At 31.4% G+C, this 13207-nt stretch overlaps 5 protein-coding genes across 6 annotated transcripts; 3 read left to right on the top strand and 2 right to left on the bottom strand.

The window, feature by feature from the left end:
• Positions 1-39: 39 nt before the first annotated feature.
• Positions 40-1767, top strand: LOC100117963. 2 transcript variants are annotated; one of them, XM_031922886.2, is made up of 4 exons: positions 40-430; positions 534-683; positions 903-1195; positions 1273-1767. In XM_031922886.2, the coding sequence occupies exons 1-4, from the start codon at positions 322-324 to the stop codon at positions 1534-1536; spliced, it is 816 nt and encodes a 271-aa protein (XP_031778746.1). In that variant the 5' UTR covers positions 40-321; the 3' UTR covers positions 1537-1767. The 2 variants fall into 2 exon arrangements, with proteins under 2 accessions (XP_031778746.1, XP_001602065.1); XM_001602015.5 differs by having other exon boundaries at positions 52-430; positions 555-683.
• On the bottom strand, positions 1628-2977 carry LOC100114857 (transcription factor A, mitochondrial). The gene is made up of 4 exons (XM_001603001.5): positions 2688-2977; positions 2220-2577; positions 2041-2139; positions 1628-1945 (listed from the first exon to the last, which is right to left on the bottom strand). The coding sequence occupies exons 1-4, from the start codon at positions 2756-2758 to the stop codon at positions 1727-1729; spliced, it is 747 nt and encodes a 248-aa protein (XP_001603051.1). The 5' UTR covers positions 2759-2977; the 3' UTR covers positions 1628-1726.
• Positions 2978-3015: 38 nt separating this feature from the next.
• Positions 3016-5546, top strand: LOC100117996 (geranylgeranyl transferase type-2 subunit alpha). The gene is made up of 7 exons (XM_003426737.5): positions 3016-3215; positions 3286-3396; positions 3468-3586; positions 3673-3860; positions 3934-4131; positions 4221-4805; positions 4876-5546. The coding sequence occupies exons 1-7, from the start codon at positions 3213-3215 to the stop codon at positions 5316-5318; spliced, it is 1647 nt and encodes a 548-aa protein (XP_003426785.1). The 5' UTR covers positions 3016-3212; the 3' UTR covers positions 5319-5546.
• Positions 5547-5642: 96 nt separating this feature from the next.
• LOC100118031 (F-box only protein 42) lies at positions 5643-8564 on the top strand. The gene is made up of 7 exons (XM_001602064.4): positions 5643-6203; positions 6315-6661; positions 6739-6896; positions 6958-7088; positions 7243-7382; positions 7456-7577; positions 7658-8564. Exons 1-7 carry the CDS (start codon positions 6080-6082, stop codon positions 8187-8189), a joined length of 1554 nt encoding a protein of 517 aa, XP_001602114.1. The 5' UTR covers positions 5643-6079; the 3' UTR covers positions 8190-8564.
• On the bottom strand, positions 8526-13109 carry LOC100118067 (pre-mRNA-splicing factor syf1 homolog). The gene is made up of 15 exons (XM_008209798.3): positions 12216-13109; positions 11988-12139; positions 11575-11896; positions 11182-11481; positions 10966-11107; positions 10734-10885; positions 10442-10662; positions 10186-10348; positions 9991-10104; positions 9745-9907; positions 9556-9665; positions 9278-9481; positions 8993-9200; positions 8738-8917; positions 8526-8647 (listed from the first exon to the last, which is right to left on the bottom strand). Exons 1-15 carry the CDS (start codon positions 12270-12272, stop codon positions 8580-8582), a joined length of 2556 nt encoding a protein of 851 aa, XP_008208020.1. The 5' UTR covers positions 12273-13109; the 3' UTR covers positions 8526-8579.
• Between the last annotated feature and the right edge of the window lie 98 nt (positions 13110-13207).

Here is a 13207-nt window from a genome sequence, read left to right as displayed (position 1 = left end):
TTATCAGAATTGGAATATTTTTTCAACAATGAATCTTAATAATTTACAAATAGTCACAAAAAGTCTCAAAATTATAATCAATTCGTCTTGGTAAAAGCACCAAGTATAGGTTCGGGTTAAGCTAGGTATGTATCACGTCGGCATATGTGATATTTCTTGTATATACTTATACCTCACCAAAATAGATGATATTTGTAGAAGCTGTAAAATAAAAAAAAGTCTTTCGAATTCTGTAAAACTCAAGTACACGTAAACATGTTAATAAATGCTCATTTCTAGTTTAAACTTTCTTTGATTATCAAAATCTGTAAAGAAATTGTCATGGCTGATGCTGCTGCTAAAAGGGAACTTCGGAGAAGGCGTATTTTGGAAAATTCAGAAAGCCGATTACAACGAATTACTGGAAGAGTTAAAGAAAGAACGACAGAAGGTAATTCAAATTAAATCACGTTCTTTGTAGTATAAAATTGTGCATGCTAACATGTATTGTATTCCGGATATTTATAACCTCACTAACTTGAGTATGTAAAAAGTTTTATTTGATTATTTTACAGAAAAGTCAAATAATGGTATAGCGGATTCAAGGCCAAGAACAGACAATGGTTTTGCCAATACTAATAATTCCTTTATAAAAGAAAGTGAAGTAATATTAGAACAAAAACATAAAGATTTTTTAAAGCGAGGTAAGCAATCATTGTATGATGACCATGTATGACCATTTATGTTATTGTATAACACAATTTCCTTCCGTGGTACAAATACTTTTTTTCCTCAGCCAGCATGCAAAGTACACATTTTTCTTCAGGCACCCGGAAGCAAAATTGTACTTACCTTGCAGGTGTGAGGATAAATATTTTATTGGAAAATGGAATTAAACTTAAATTTTATAAAATTATCTATAGATAACAGTTCTGATCTACATGATTTGGAATTAACTGAATCTGATGTGCTTTATCAACAACCAGATAATCATTTCACACCAAATCATTTAAATCTCCAATATAATTTAAAAGAAGACAAAGAAGATTATGAATTAAACTTGAAGTCAAAAACAACTGCAGCAGATCGAGCAACTCTTGAGCAATGCCAATATTCTTTATTTTATAAATTATTTTTCAGTCCATTTGCCAGCATTTTTCTTGCTGTATTTGTAAATATTTTATCTTTAGCAAATGTAGATTTCACGTTGTACAAGGTAATTTTTATTTTACACATCTATTTTAGTTTTAAATATTTAAAAAGTATTTGTCAAATAAATTAATTATTTTACAGGGTATACTGACACCTTATTTTATAATGGCTACGACTCGGTTGTGCCTTGGTAAAAAGTCTGAAGAATCTCAAGGTAGTAGCATGTTAATGGCTGCTTTAATTTTGTGCAACATTAAGCCTGAAATTGTACGAATTCTTAAAAAAATGATTGCATTTTATAGTACAGCTGTTAAAGATTTTGCAGTATATTTAACAAGCTTTGTGCTAATTAACTGGATTATTTCAATTTTTCGACCTGATCTAAGTTATTTGCAATTTTTTTAATAAAATTATAAACATCGTTTTTGTACAGATAAAATGAGTTAATTTCTTATACAAATAATAAAAATAAGGGACTTAAAAATATGTAAAGCTATTTATTATTTTATATAAATTTATTTTAAAGTATTTAATTTGTGTATGAGCATTCAGTCATAATCATAATTATTAAAAATCATGTACAAAATACTGAACTTCATGCAGTAGTTTTACTTGATTGCTTCTTAGTCGATGAAATCTCAAGAAGTTCTTTATTTCTAACAACATCAATATGTCCTTGTCTAATCATACTTTCTTCCCAAGCTAACATATCTGATTTATACTTATCCAAGGCAATTTTAGTTTCTTCTTTGTACTGGTCTTTCCTCTCTTCTGGTATCATTTCCCATTCTCGTGCTAATTGTCTCACCCAGTCCTACAATATATTAAAATTTATTATTTAAAAAAAATTAAATTGTGCATTATATATATATATATATATATATATAATACAATACAATAAAATCTTACAGTATATTTTAAACTTTCATCTTTTTGTGACTTTCTTTCCATCAAAAATTTTAGAAAACCAGTTGGTGGTTTCTTTGGTTTACCCAAGCTCTCTTTTTTCTGAAATGTTTATTATTAATTTTACTAATTTATATATGGTTTAGAGAATTATGAAAAATAGGAAAAAGCTGAGCAATTACACTATGAATTCGAGCTTGTTCTTTAGCTTGCTTTTCTTTTTCCTTCGTACTATTGATAAGGTTTTGTTGTTCTGGTGTTATACTTTGTTTATAAGCTTCAAAATTTTTAAGATAAACCTCCAACTCGGAAAGAAACTCTTTTTGCAACAATTTTTTCTTTTCTGGATCATATTTGGCCCATTCTTGAGCAACCACTTTAACTAATTCCTTTGGGTTCAAGTCTGGGTTATTTTCCTTTATCTTTGGCCTTATATTTTGAAAAAATCTGATGTATGGAGTGCATGGTCGTTTTGGAGGTGTAGGAATACCTAACTGCTTGATGGTTTTACCAGAAATGAGAGCTCGCTGTTCTAAAAAGCTTTAAAAAGGTTTATGAAATGAGAAAATTCATGAATGTGTTTGCTCGTAATCATGAGTATAGGATATGGAAGTATGTATATAGAGATAAAGAAATACAATGTTATTTACCTTGAGCATAAAAGATTTCGGCAACTTTTAACGCTATTGTTACTAAAACTAAAAAGTCGAAAAACTGACATCTTGTTATATTTTAATTTATCTTCGTATCAATTAGTTGGCAAGGAGAAATACACCAAAAAATAAACTTTTTAGCATAGAGTTTAGCATGAACTCTATTGAGATGTAAGCTGCTGGCGGCTCGTTTAGGTTAGAACTACAATCTACAACACAATATATCTATATATACATGTATTTTTGTGCTTTAGTTTTGAATTTGTCCACGGTGCAGCGCCAGCGCATGTATATAGTAATAGTCGCTGTGTATAGACTATAGAGGCACAATGTCATTGGTTCTCGACTTCTCGCACTATAGTGCTTTTTTAGAGGTTTGGTTTTCTCTCATCGTCATCGCTAGATAACAACGTATTTTTCATGTTGAATTTAACAATAAAAACATATTTGATGATTATATTACTCCTGGCATAATTATTTTTTTTATTAAAAGTTGAACCATCTGCGTGTAACTTAAAAATCATGGTAATAAGATTAATAATTTTTTTAAAACTACTGCAATTACACATTTTATTAATATCTTTGCGTCTTGCAGCACGGAAGGGTCAAGGTACGTACTACCGCTGAACAGGAAAAAATCAAGCAAGCTGAGAGACAGAAAAAAGCAGTAGAGTTCAAGAAGGGGGTGGAATTAGTTTTTGAAAAGGTACAGTCTCATTAAATATTTCATCCAGTCAAAATAAACTTGAATTCATGCAAGCTGATTTTTATCATTAGAGAAAAAAGCAAAAATGGGACGATGAAATACTTTTGATAACAGAAAAATTACTTGTGCGACATCCAGATGTTTATACATTGTGGAATATAAGAAGAGAGACATTTTTAAACAATAACTGGTAGGCTTTACATTGATGATTATGACATCATTTTTTTCCTACTGGATTATTTTTCCTAAAATTAATCATTAACTTTTCTAATTAAGGTCTGATGAAGAACGTATAGAAAAATTAGAGAAGGAGCTTTCACTCACAGAATCAAGTTTAAGAGAAAATCCGAAATCATACTGTGTTTGGCATCAACGTACATGGGTTATCGAGCATTTACCAAATCCAAATTGGAAGAGAGAAATAGATTTGTGTAACAAATGTTTGAATCTAGATGAAAGAAATTGTAAGTGAAAATATAACTAATATAACTAGATATTAAAACTTATAGTTTTCTTATATTTGTACGTGTATTTCAGTTCATTGTTGGGACTACAGAAGATTTATAGCAAGCAAGGCCAATGTGCCAGATACTGAAGAATTAGAGTTCACTACTACTAAAATATTAAATAATTTTTCAAACTATTCTTCATGGCATCTTAGGAGCAAAATATTACAAAAGTTATACCCAAGTAATGTTCATGATCTGCCTATTAGAGCTGATAAACATGACGAAGGTATTATTGTTATTGCTATAACTAGAAGTGGTGATAAATATTAAAGTATGATTTAAAAATTATAATCATGGTGATGTCTTATATTTTAGAACTTGATCTTGTTATGAATGCAACTTTTACTGATCCAAATGATTCAAGTGCCTGGTTTTATCATAGATGGTTACTAGATTATTGGAAATCTCCGCTGAAATTGTGGAGAGCAGTATTAACAAAAACAACTTTAACTGCAGCCTTTCATAAAGAAGTTCCTTGTGATTTTGAATTATTTTTAAATGATAAAAAATATGAATGTGAATGGAAATCTGCTAATGGAAAAAATGTTTCTGCTGCATGGTATGCAGTATTTGAAAAAGCCTTGGATGATGATTATAAAAAAATATTCTTGAAATTTGAAGGGAATCATCATGAATTTAAACCATCAATAAAATCTTCGAGTGAATGGATCTATGAAAGTACAACTTTGAGTGGAAATCATAATAATCCAAAATTAAATGAACAGTTGGAAAATTATCAAACACTAGCAAAAATGGAGCCTTGTAACAAATGGGCCCGGTTAACGAGTATACACTTGATGTTAAATATAAATCCAATAGGGGATAATTCAAAGATTATAAAAGAATTTGGTGAATTAATAAGGATTGATCCACTTAGAGCTAATTATTACAAGGACATGTGTGAGTATTTTAATAATAACATAGTAATGTTTTTATTAAATTGTTATAAATCAATACCTTACTTTTTTAGGTAGCAAATATACTCTTTATTATAATTTAAATCCAATAGATGTTGAACCAGATGGAAGTGATAATGCTTGTGATATTAATTTGTCGAATTTAGAATTGACAAGTATTTCCAGTCAAGAACCTTATTTGACATTTTATCGTGAAGTAAATTTTAGCAATAATTGTATTGAGAATAGACTTCATCAGCTGTATACATTACAGCAGTGCGTGAAGCTTGACTTGTCAAAAAATAATATAAGTTCTATAAAATCATTCCCGACTTTGCATAATTTAAGGGTCTTATTGCTACATGAAAATCAAATAAATAACTATGAAGAGGTTTGTGATCTAATACAAAGACACAATTTGACAAAAATAGATTTGCAAGGAAATCCTTTTCTTGATAAAGAATCACTAGTCAGCAAGATCAAGAATATTTCTTCAGATGTGGAGGTGGTGGCTTAACTTATGTATATATATATGAATAACTATTGCACAGCTGAATAAATTATTTGTAAATACATAAAAAATTATTTTATACAAATATATTTCAAATTTTATTCAGCCAAGTTATGCTAAAAGGTTTTGTTTGCTATTAAACTGCAAAACATATTTATAAAAGTATAAAGAATGAATCATAAATTTGTAATAACTACTGTTGACTGTCAATAATAATCTACATTTTTAAAAAAACTTATTTTTCTCTCAAAAAATTAAAATGATAGGATACACACACTGGCACTGGGCACACGTAATTTTTGTGTATGTCTTATATATATATATCTATATATATAACACCTTATCTGTGACTTGCGAGAGTAGGGGATTTCGGGACGACAGTCGACATTTTGACTGGGTACGTGTTTATGTTTTGTACTATATAACAAAATCGATTGTTCATAACTGTTAAAAAGTTGAAGTATAGGAAAAGAAAAAAAGGATAGTAAACAATTTAAAAGCCGATTGATACACACCTTGTTTGTTTTTGTGATATTATGACTTTATATTTTAAAAGTCTAGAGACCCAAAGACTGTAAAAATAAAAAAAAACCATAAATTAACGTCTAATAAGATGTCATGAGTATAACATACAAATGTGTACCCTTGATGGATCAAAAAAGAAATACAGTCATAAATGTTAGGTTATGTGAAAGAAAAAAGAATAGCAGCATTCGGATTTCGAAGAATCAGTTAGCCACTATAAATTACAAATTATAATATTCAAGATGCAATGTAAAATTGACGATTTACCAGATGAAATTTTGGAGTATATTTTGAGTTTGATACCACCTTACAAAGATCTTCAAGAATGTATGTATGTCTCGAAAAGATGGTGTCAAGCGACTAAAAGTAAGTTTTCTCATTTATGCAATGGTTTTGCTCATTTATGCAATGGTTTTGCTCATTTATAAAGATTATTTATATTAATATTGAGCTATAAACGATGTATTAATCTTGTAGATGTGATTGAGCATAGCAGAGCTCATTTCCAAAAGTCAGTTGCTTACGGTTCTTTGTTTTGGAACTCATGGTCTGCTGGTACACATTGGACACCTACAATTGGCAAAAGACATTCTCATTCTGCTTGTACCTACGATAACTCTATGTATGTATTTGGTGGATGCACAGCTGCTTGTACAACATTCAATGATTTGTGGAAACTAGATCTCGACACTCGAAAATGGGTCAGGCCTATTACGATGGGTAGTTATCCATCACCAAAAGCGTGTGCTACAATGTTATATTATAAAAAAAGCTTCATACTATTTGGTGGCTGGTCGCACCCATCTCCATATCCTTTGCATCAGGTAATTTAGTGTTGAATAAAGTACTGATTTCAAGATACTGCTATTGTTCTACTATAACAATTGTATGCTGTTTTTAGCAATGGAAGCTTTTTAATGAATTGCATGTATATTCAATTGAATCTAATCGGTGGATAGCAATCAATGGATTAGAAACACCTCCTCCTACATCTGCTCATTCAGCCTCTATTCATGGAAACCTTATGGTTGTATTTGGAGGTGTAGCTAGTGGATACAGGTAACTTAATTTTTTTTTTTTTTTTTTAAATTATCTGTATTAATTATCTGTATTTGTTTAGTTCAAATGATGTTTGGTGTTTAAACTTGGATTCATACTGTTGGAAGAAACAGGCAACATCTAGTTTAAAACCTCAGCCTCGTTATGGTCAATCACAAATTCCTCTAGATGATAAACATTTATTAATACTTGGTGAGAAATGTTTTTATTTCTACATGCCTGATAGTACATTACAATATAACTGGCATGAGTAACCCTTTATGAAGAACTACTCATGACACATGTATTATATGTGTAATTTGTATTGTACCGTTATTCTAATCATTAATTTTCGTATTTGTGTTAGGTGGCTGTACTGGTCCAAATGTTGCGATGAATGATGCTTGGTTGTTGACAATGGAAGATCCTATTTGGACATGGAAAAAAGTAAACATGCGTCATACTGAATCTGCACCAACGCGTATTTGGTGTCATCAAGCATGCAAGGTATTTAAATTGTATATATAATCAATTTGTATACTCAATTACATAATTAATATATACTATTTCACTGTCAAAGGTTGGAAATTATATAATCGTTTTAAGCAAGAAGAAAAGACTTTCACAACCTAGTGGAATGAGTATATCTGTAGGAAAACCAGCAAATCCACCACATACATCAAATATACCGTTCCGAGAGAGGTAAGATAATTATGGCATTTTAAATATGTAAAATTGTGGTTAACCTGTAGTATAAGAAATAACAGTTTTAACTTGATCAGACAACGATCGTTAAGAGAGATAGATCGAGATGAAAACGTGAACGGACGTCGAGGCTATTTACAAAGGTCAAGGAATGCACTATCCAATCCGATATCGCCAAATGTACCTCTGCCAGTATATGATAGTACATTAAGTATGGCAGCTTTTCGGGATGAACCTGTTCGAACAAATTCTTCGGCAAACCGTCAAAAACAATTAGAATCCCTTCGACGCATGGAAGAAAGACTTCAAAATCGCAAAGCGCAATCTAAAGCTGCTAAAAAAACAGAAAATACACTAGCCATATTTGTATTGGATATAAGTAATATATTATGTGATGAGTGCTCTGCATCCTGGGTACCTCTTAAACAAAGTGATCAAACAGGCCCAGATGAAAGAATACTTTATTCCCTAGTTCTTGGAAGAGGAGAGTTAATAGTATTTGGAGGTATCAGAAAAGAACAGGCGACAATACAAGGTCAAACTGACATTGATGATTCTCAAGTCTTCAATGATCTTCATTTTATAAATCCGCCTAAATATGTTATATAATGTTGTATATATTAGAAAAGTAAAGTATATAAATTGATATAATTAACTTTAATGAACTGATATTGATATATGAAATTGATTTTTATTTGGATAATTGAAAAAAACTTGATTCACAACGCTAATGTGTAATAAATCTGTAATGAATTCTTTTATTAAGAACGATTTATTAGAAAAAAAAAATGTATGAAATTAATCAAAGTGTAAAAACACATAAAATACTTTTGTATGCTAGATATTTTAATGTACACTCTATATGTCATTTTTGATAATTCCTTAATTGTTTAAAAACCATTGAAATCAATCGTATGGTAAATTAATGTACAAGGAATAAACAAGTTACTTAATTTGTATTGTATTAAAAATAATTTTAATTTATTTATATTTACATTCTTAATCATCTTCGTTCTTTAAACTACCAAATACTTGAGAAGGAATAATCTGCTTTTCAATTGGTACATCTGAAAAAAATCATAAACTTGTTTAAAATATTATTTTTATAAAAACAAAAATGTTTATGATAACAGAAAATATGCACAAAAGAATTTTACCTTCTTCCATTTCACCACCTTCGCTGTCATTATCATTTTCTTCGCCGTCTTCATCATCAACATCCATATCAATGTCAATTTCATCTGGATTAACGACTTTGGAAGCACTTTTGCCTCCTTCCGTAGCTCCACGGACAAAGTTAATCGTTTGTGATGGACGAATAACATCGTTTGCTAAAGCTATTAATATAATTATGAAAAAATTTTCAATATATTGACACATTCATTAGAAAAAAACAGGATGTATATATTTACCACTTTCAGAAGCTCGGTTGTCTAGAAGTTTCATGGCATCCATTGAATCATTCGTTTGATTATTTAACATTTGGGCAGCCATCATGTTTATTTGAGTGTTGTACATTGCTTGTACACTTCGTTTTATTCTCAGCATTTCCCGCATGGTATCTTCATTACCATGACTCACTTCAAACTCTTTCCATGTTTGCCAAAAGTTGTTTGTAATCTATAAAATCAAAATGAAGCATATGGTAACTTATTTGCTTAATACTTGCGTTTTTTTTTACATGAAGAATAACTTACTCTAGGATCGCATATCTGACTGCAGTGGGCATATATGGCTCTCGCCCGGTCCACTTCTCCTAATTTCTTTTCCATTTCTGCAAATCGTAAGCACATTTCCCTTGTATTTTCTTCACTCAAAACCTCAATCGCTTTTTCGTAAATTTGTCGCGTTTTAGGAACGCCATAAATATCGGCGGCCTTCTTGATGTAAATATTGAACATCTAAAAAAAAGAATTTATATTTTTACAATTTTTACGTCATTTAACCATATTATGCATCTCATTGAAAATTATACCTCAAAGCGTTCTTCAGGCAAAACAGCACCTGTTGCTCTTTCATATACGGACATGGCGTGTCTTGCCAAACCATGTTCTTCTTCCAGCTTTGCGTATAAAAGGTATAAAGCTAAAATGTAAAATACATATCGATTGAAGCATATGAAAAAATGATAAAAATAAGGTTGTTAAACATTATGTGTCCATACCTTTTGCATGTTTTGGAGGGCAATGCTCTAGACATTGTTCAAAGAGATCTCTGGTTCTTTCCAATTTTGTTCCACCATAACGTTTCAGGAATTTTGTTAAATAAGTATTCCAAATATCAAAGACATTTGGCCATTTAAAGAGCGAAATGCCTTTCTCATATGCCTAAAATTATTATTTTGTAAGTATAAAAATAAAGACTATTTGGTATACAGTCATAATTACATTAGTATATAATTGTTACTTACTCTAAACGCCTCTTCAAAGTAATTATTCTCTTCCAAGAATAACCCATAATTTATAATGATTTGGGGAGTAGCTATTTTCAATTCGATAATTTTATCATAAACCGCCTTGCAAGTCTAGAATATTAAATTCATAAATAATTAAATTCCTGAATTGTATAAATAGCAAGTAAGAAATTGTAATAAAAATGGTAATACCTTGAATGTACCAAAAGATTCTTCTAGATCAGCATACATGGACCAAACTTTCAAATTTTTATATACTCTCTTTTGTACAGTTTCACTTTCATCGTGGTAAGCAACTTTCCTTGACGGCATCGCAGTTGCGCGGTGCATAAGTCTTAGAGCCTCTTTGTAAAAGCTTAAAAAAGAAAAAACATTGCAGTTTAATATTGTATATCAATATAATTAAATAATCAGAAATATTATAATCATATATAATTAAAATATTTACCCATGTCTGATTTCCATTTCAGCCCATTCACACCATACTGAAGCTAAATCATCAACTTTTAAATAGGGAACCATAACCGCTTTTTCGAATACCGTTCTTGCATCCGAAATTTGGTCATTTTTCTCATAGAACTTCGCGAATGCCACCCACAGACTGTGCAATTTTCCAACGGCTAATTGTGGTTGAATTGTTTGTACAGCTTCAGTATACGTATTGATAATCTAGAAAATGGTTTAATGTTAGCAGTGCATTGATGCACGTATTAATAAAATATTTCAATTCTATAAATTACCTCGTGTGGTTGACCCTCATAGAGCTCCACGCGTTTATGCCAATCTAGAACATTATGTGGATTTTGTCGCAACGAAACAGAATTCAGCAATAACAGTCTTCTCTCCATCAAATTTTCAAATCTTGCCAAGCGCAATTCTAAGTCAATATCATCTATAACAAAAATGTTACTCATCTGTAGCATACAATTAAAAACAATATGCATGAGATATTCCAGTAATCAAGTCTTTTACCATCTTCAGTTGGATTTTCAGCAGCTTCTTCCATTCTTTTTTTTAGACTCAGCTCTTCAAATTGTGCATAAGCATCAAAAACTTGTGAGAAATCTCTGACAGTTGTCACAGTCTGTATAGCTTCCTCGTATATGTCTCTTGCCTAGAATCAAATCGATTGTTATGTAAATACATTGGCATCATATTGTCATAGTAATTATGTAGTTGCAAACTCACTCTTTCAAAGAGCCCACTACGAACGTAATAATCGGCTAACGCATTCCATAGTGGACCAGCTTGATCTGTGTAACGCCTTAAACCTCCTCTAATAATAGCATCTACATTGAGTGATTTTATTTTTGTAGGATTCTTAGAGATAAGGTCACAAAGTTCATTCCACAATTGGTGTTTAGATTTTCCATGCTTGGACACAAAATCATCCTGATTCACAATGTTAGCAAGTTTCATAGCTGCCTCATCCAACCTTTCTATAGAAATGAGATAATCTATATACTCTTCTGTTTCTTCTGGTGCCAACTAGAAAATTATACAAAGCCAAGATAAATAAATAATCAGTGAAACATTTAAAAAAAATAACAATCTTTAATACAAATTTCCAATTTAGATTACCTTTAAATATCTTCTGAATACCCTGACTGCCATCTCATGTACATTATGCCTCTTTACAAAGTCTATGTATAAAGGCCATATTCTATGATGTTGTGTGATTGGAAGAGCTCTAAGAGCACGATCAAAAATATGTCGAGTTCGAGTAATGTAGCCTTGCTCCGTCATCAATGTACAGTAGTCCATCCATATTCTTGGCATTTTATGCATAAACACCAAGGCTCTCTCGAATGCATTATTTACAACTTCATAAAGTGGATCATTAATGGGACGCCCTACCAACTGCTTTACTCGATGTCTCAAATAAGCGTACCATAGTTTGTAACTGAAAATATACCATTCAATGAGTTATCATAAAAGATTTGTTGAAGTACTCATTGTAAGAAAAATTCAATTGCCCAGTTGTATATATCTACCTTCCTGGTAACTCTTTGAGAGCTCGTTCGTATACAACATTTAAATTTGGACTTTGTGTAGTTCTCAGATGATCTATGTAACGCCACCAGTGCTTTACCGAATAGGCATTCCTCAAAATTTCTTCCTCATATAGTAGATCCTCCTCATTGTGCTTTAAAGATAGAAGACTTGTTAACAAATTGATTTCACTTGAATATGATGAATTATAATTAGTTAAAACAACTTACAAAAACGTAGTGTTGCTCAGGTTCCATTTTATCCTGGATTTTATTCGCAAGTAGCATTTACCAAAATTATTTCTCTTTCAAATATACTCAAATTTATTGTATACCTACAAGCAACGTTATTTGTTGACAACGGTATAGTGTATATACAAGAGGTGAGGTTATGTTCCTCTTTATCCTCGCGGTATAGTAGACTCTAGAGCATTGAGCAATGCTCTAACGTAACGCTTTAAGCTGGATACATAAGCTAGAACGTTAAAACCGAACTTGCGGCATGTGATGTGACCGGCGTATCTACTCAGGAGTCAGGACTAACGACCTTCCATATCCTGGTAAAACATGGTACCATTCACATCTGATATAGGACTGTCTGCTCACTGCTGAGTGCTGTTCGCCACAGTCTACATTGTGCAATGTAGCCGGCTATCGCCAACCTCGATCCCACACCATGTTCCAAATCTAACATTAGTTTAGGTTAGTTGCGCGAAAGTGCAGATGTGTTTAATCCGTCGTATTAATCGTCCAAATCATGATCAATCTTTTACTACGTTTTAATATATAAGGTGAATAGAACGCTATTTGCAATGTAAAAGGTATAGATCGCATTTCAGCGGTTTAAATACGTTCCCGCGGTTCAAACGATCTGCAACTGCCAACGTCGTGTCGTCATTTGCATGGAACATGAACGTGAACCGAACGATTCGTGCGAGAAATACCGCACGGTCTTGATGCGGCCCATAACATGCATTGATGATCCCATTTTTGAGAGTTGCGTGATAATTACATTGTTCGCATTTTTACAGTGATTTCAAAGTTTTAATAACGGTACATTAATTAGCTGATTCGCACGCACGTGTTGCGGATTCTATTTTTTAAAACAAGAAGCGAGACTCACGATCGAGTTATACAAAAATATATTTTAACGCCTGTTTATTATAATTTCAAGACAGTGAAATAAATTTATTTAACTTAAAATTTTCACAACTTACGATTAT

Source organism: Nasonia vitripennis, chromosome 2 (assembly GCF_009193385.2).
Source record: "Nasonia vitripennis strain AsymCx chromosome 2, Nvit_psr_1.1, whole genome shotgun sequence".
NCBI classification, from domain to species: domain Eukaryota; kingdom Metazoa; phylum Arthropoda; class Insecta; order Hymenoptera; family Pteromalidae; genus Nasonia; species Nasonia vitripennis.
Note: the sequence above shows the minus strand (reverse complement) of the source record. Positions and strands in the feature narration are given on the sequence as shown.

Excerpts from the sequence above, each read along its gene's own strand:
- LOC100118067 (XM_008209798.3), bottom strand. The coding sequence starts at position 12,272 with ATGCTACTTGCGAATAAAATCCAGGATAAAATGGAACCTGAGCAACAC. Across the intron at positions 12,140-12,215 it reads CTGAGCAACACTACGTTTTT|CACAATGAGGAGGATCTACT; the intron begins GTAAGTTGTTTT and ends CTATCTTTAAAG. Across the intron at positions 10,886-10,965 it reads TGAAAATCCAACTGAAGATG|ATGATATTGACTTAGAATTG; the intron begins GTAAAAGACTTG and ends TTTTTGTTATAG.
- LOC100114857 (XM_001603001.5), bottom strand. The coding sequence starts at position 2,758 with ATGTCAGTTTTTCGACTTTTTAGTTTTAGTAACAATAGCGTTAAAAGT. Across the intron at positions 2,578-2,687 it reads CGAAATCTTTTATGCTCAAG|CTTTTTAGAACAGCGAGCTC; the intron begins GTAAATAACATT and ends ACCTTTTTAAAG. Across the intron at positions 2,140-2,219 it reads AACAAGCTCGAATTCATAGT|AAAAAAGAGAGCTTGGGTAA; the intron begins GTAATTGCTCAG and ends TAAACATTTCAG.
- LOC100117996 (XM_003426737.5), top strand. Across the intron at positions 3,861-3,933 it reads GAATCTAGATGAAAGAAATT|TTCATTGTTGGGACTACAGA; the intron begins GTAAGTGAAAAT and ends CGTGTATTTCAG. Across the intron at positions 4,806-4,875 it reads TAATTATTACAAGGACATGT|GTAGCAAATATACTCTTTAT; the intron begins GTGAGTATTTTA and ends TTACTTTTTTAG.
- LOC100117963 (XM_031922886.2), top strand. The coding sequence starts at position 322 with ATGGCTGATGCTGCTGCTAAAAGGGAACTTCGGAGAAGGCGTATTTTG. Across the intron at positions 684-902 it reads TAAAGATTTTTTAAAGCGAG|ATAACAGTTCTGATCTACAT; the intron begins GTAAGCAATCAT and ends AATTATCTATAG. Across the intron at positions 1,196-1,272 it reads TAGATTTCACGTTGTACAAG|GGTATACTGACACCTTATTT; the intron begins GTAATTTTTATT and ends ATTATTTTACAG.
- LOC100118031 (XM_001602064.4), top strand. The coding sequence starts at position 6,080 with ATGCAATGTAAAATTGACGATTTACCAGATGAAATTTTGGAGTATATT. Across the intron at positions 6,662-6,738 it reads CTCCATATCCTTTGCATCAG|CAATGGAAGCTTTTTAATGA; the intron begins GTAATTTAGTGT and ends TGCTGTTTTTAG. Across the intron at positions 6,897-6,957 it reads GGTGTAGCTAGTGGATACAG|TTCAAATGATGTTTGGTGTT; the intron begins GTAACTTAATTT and ends GTATTTGTTTAG.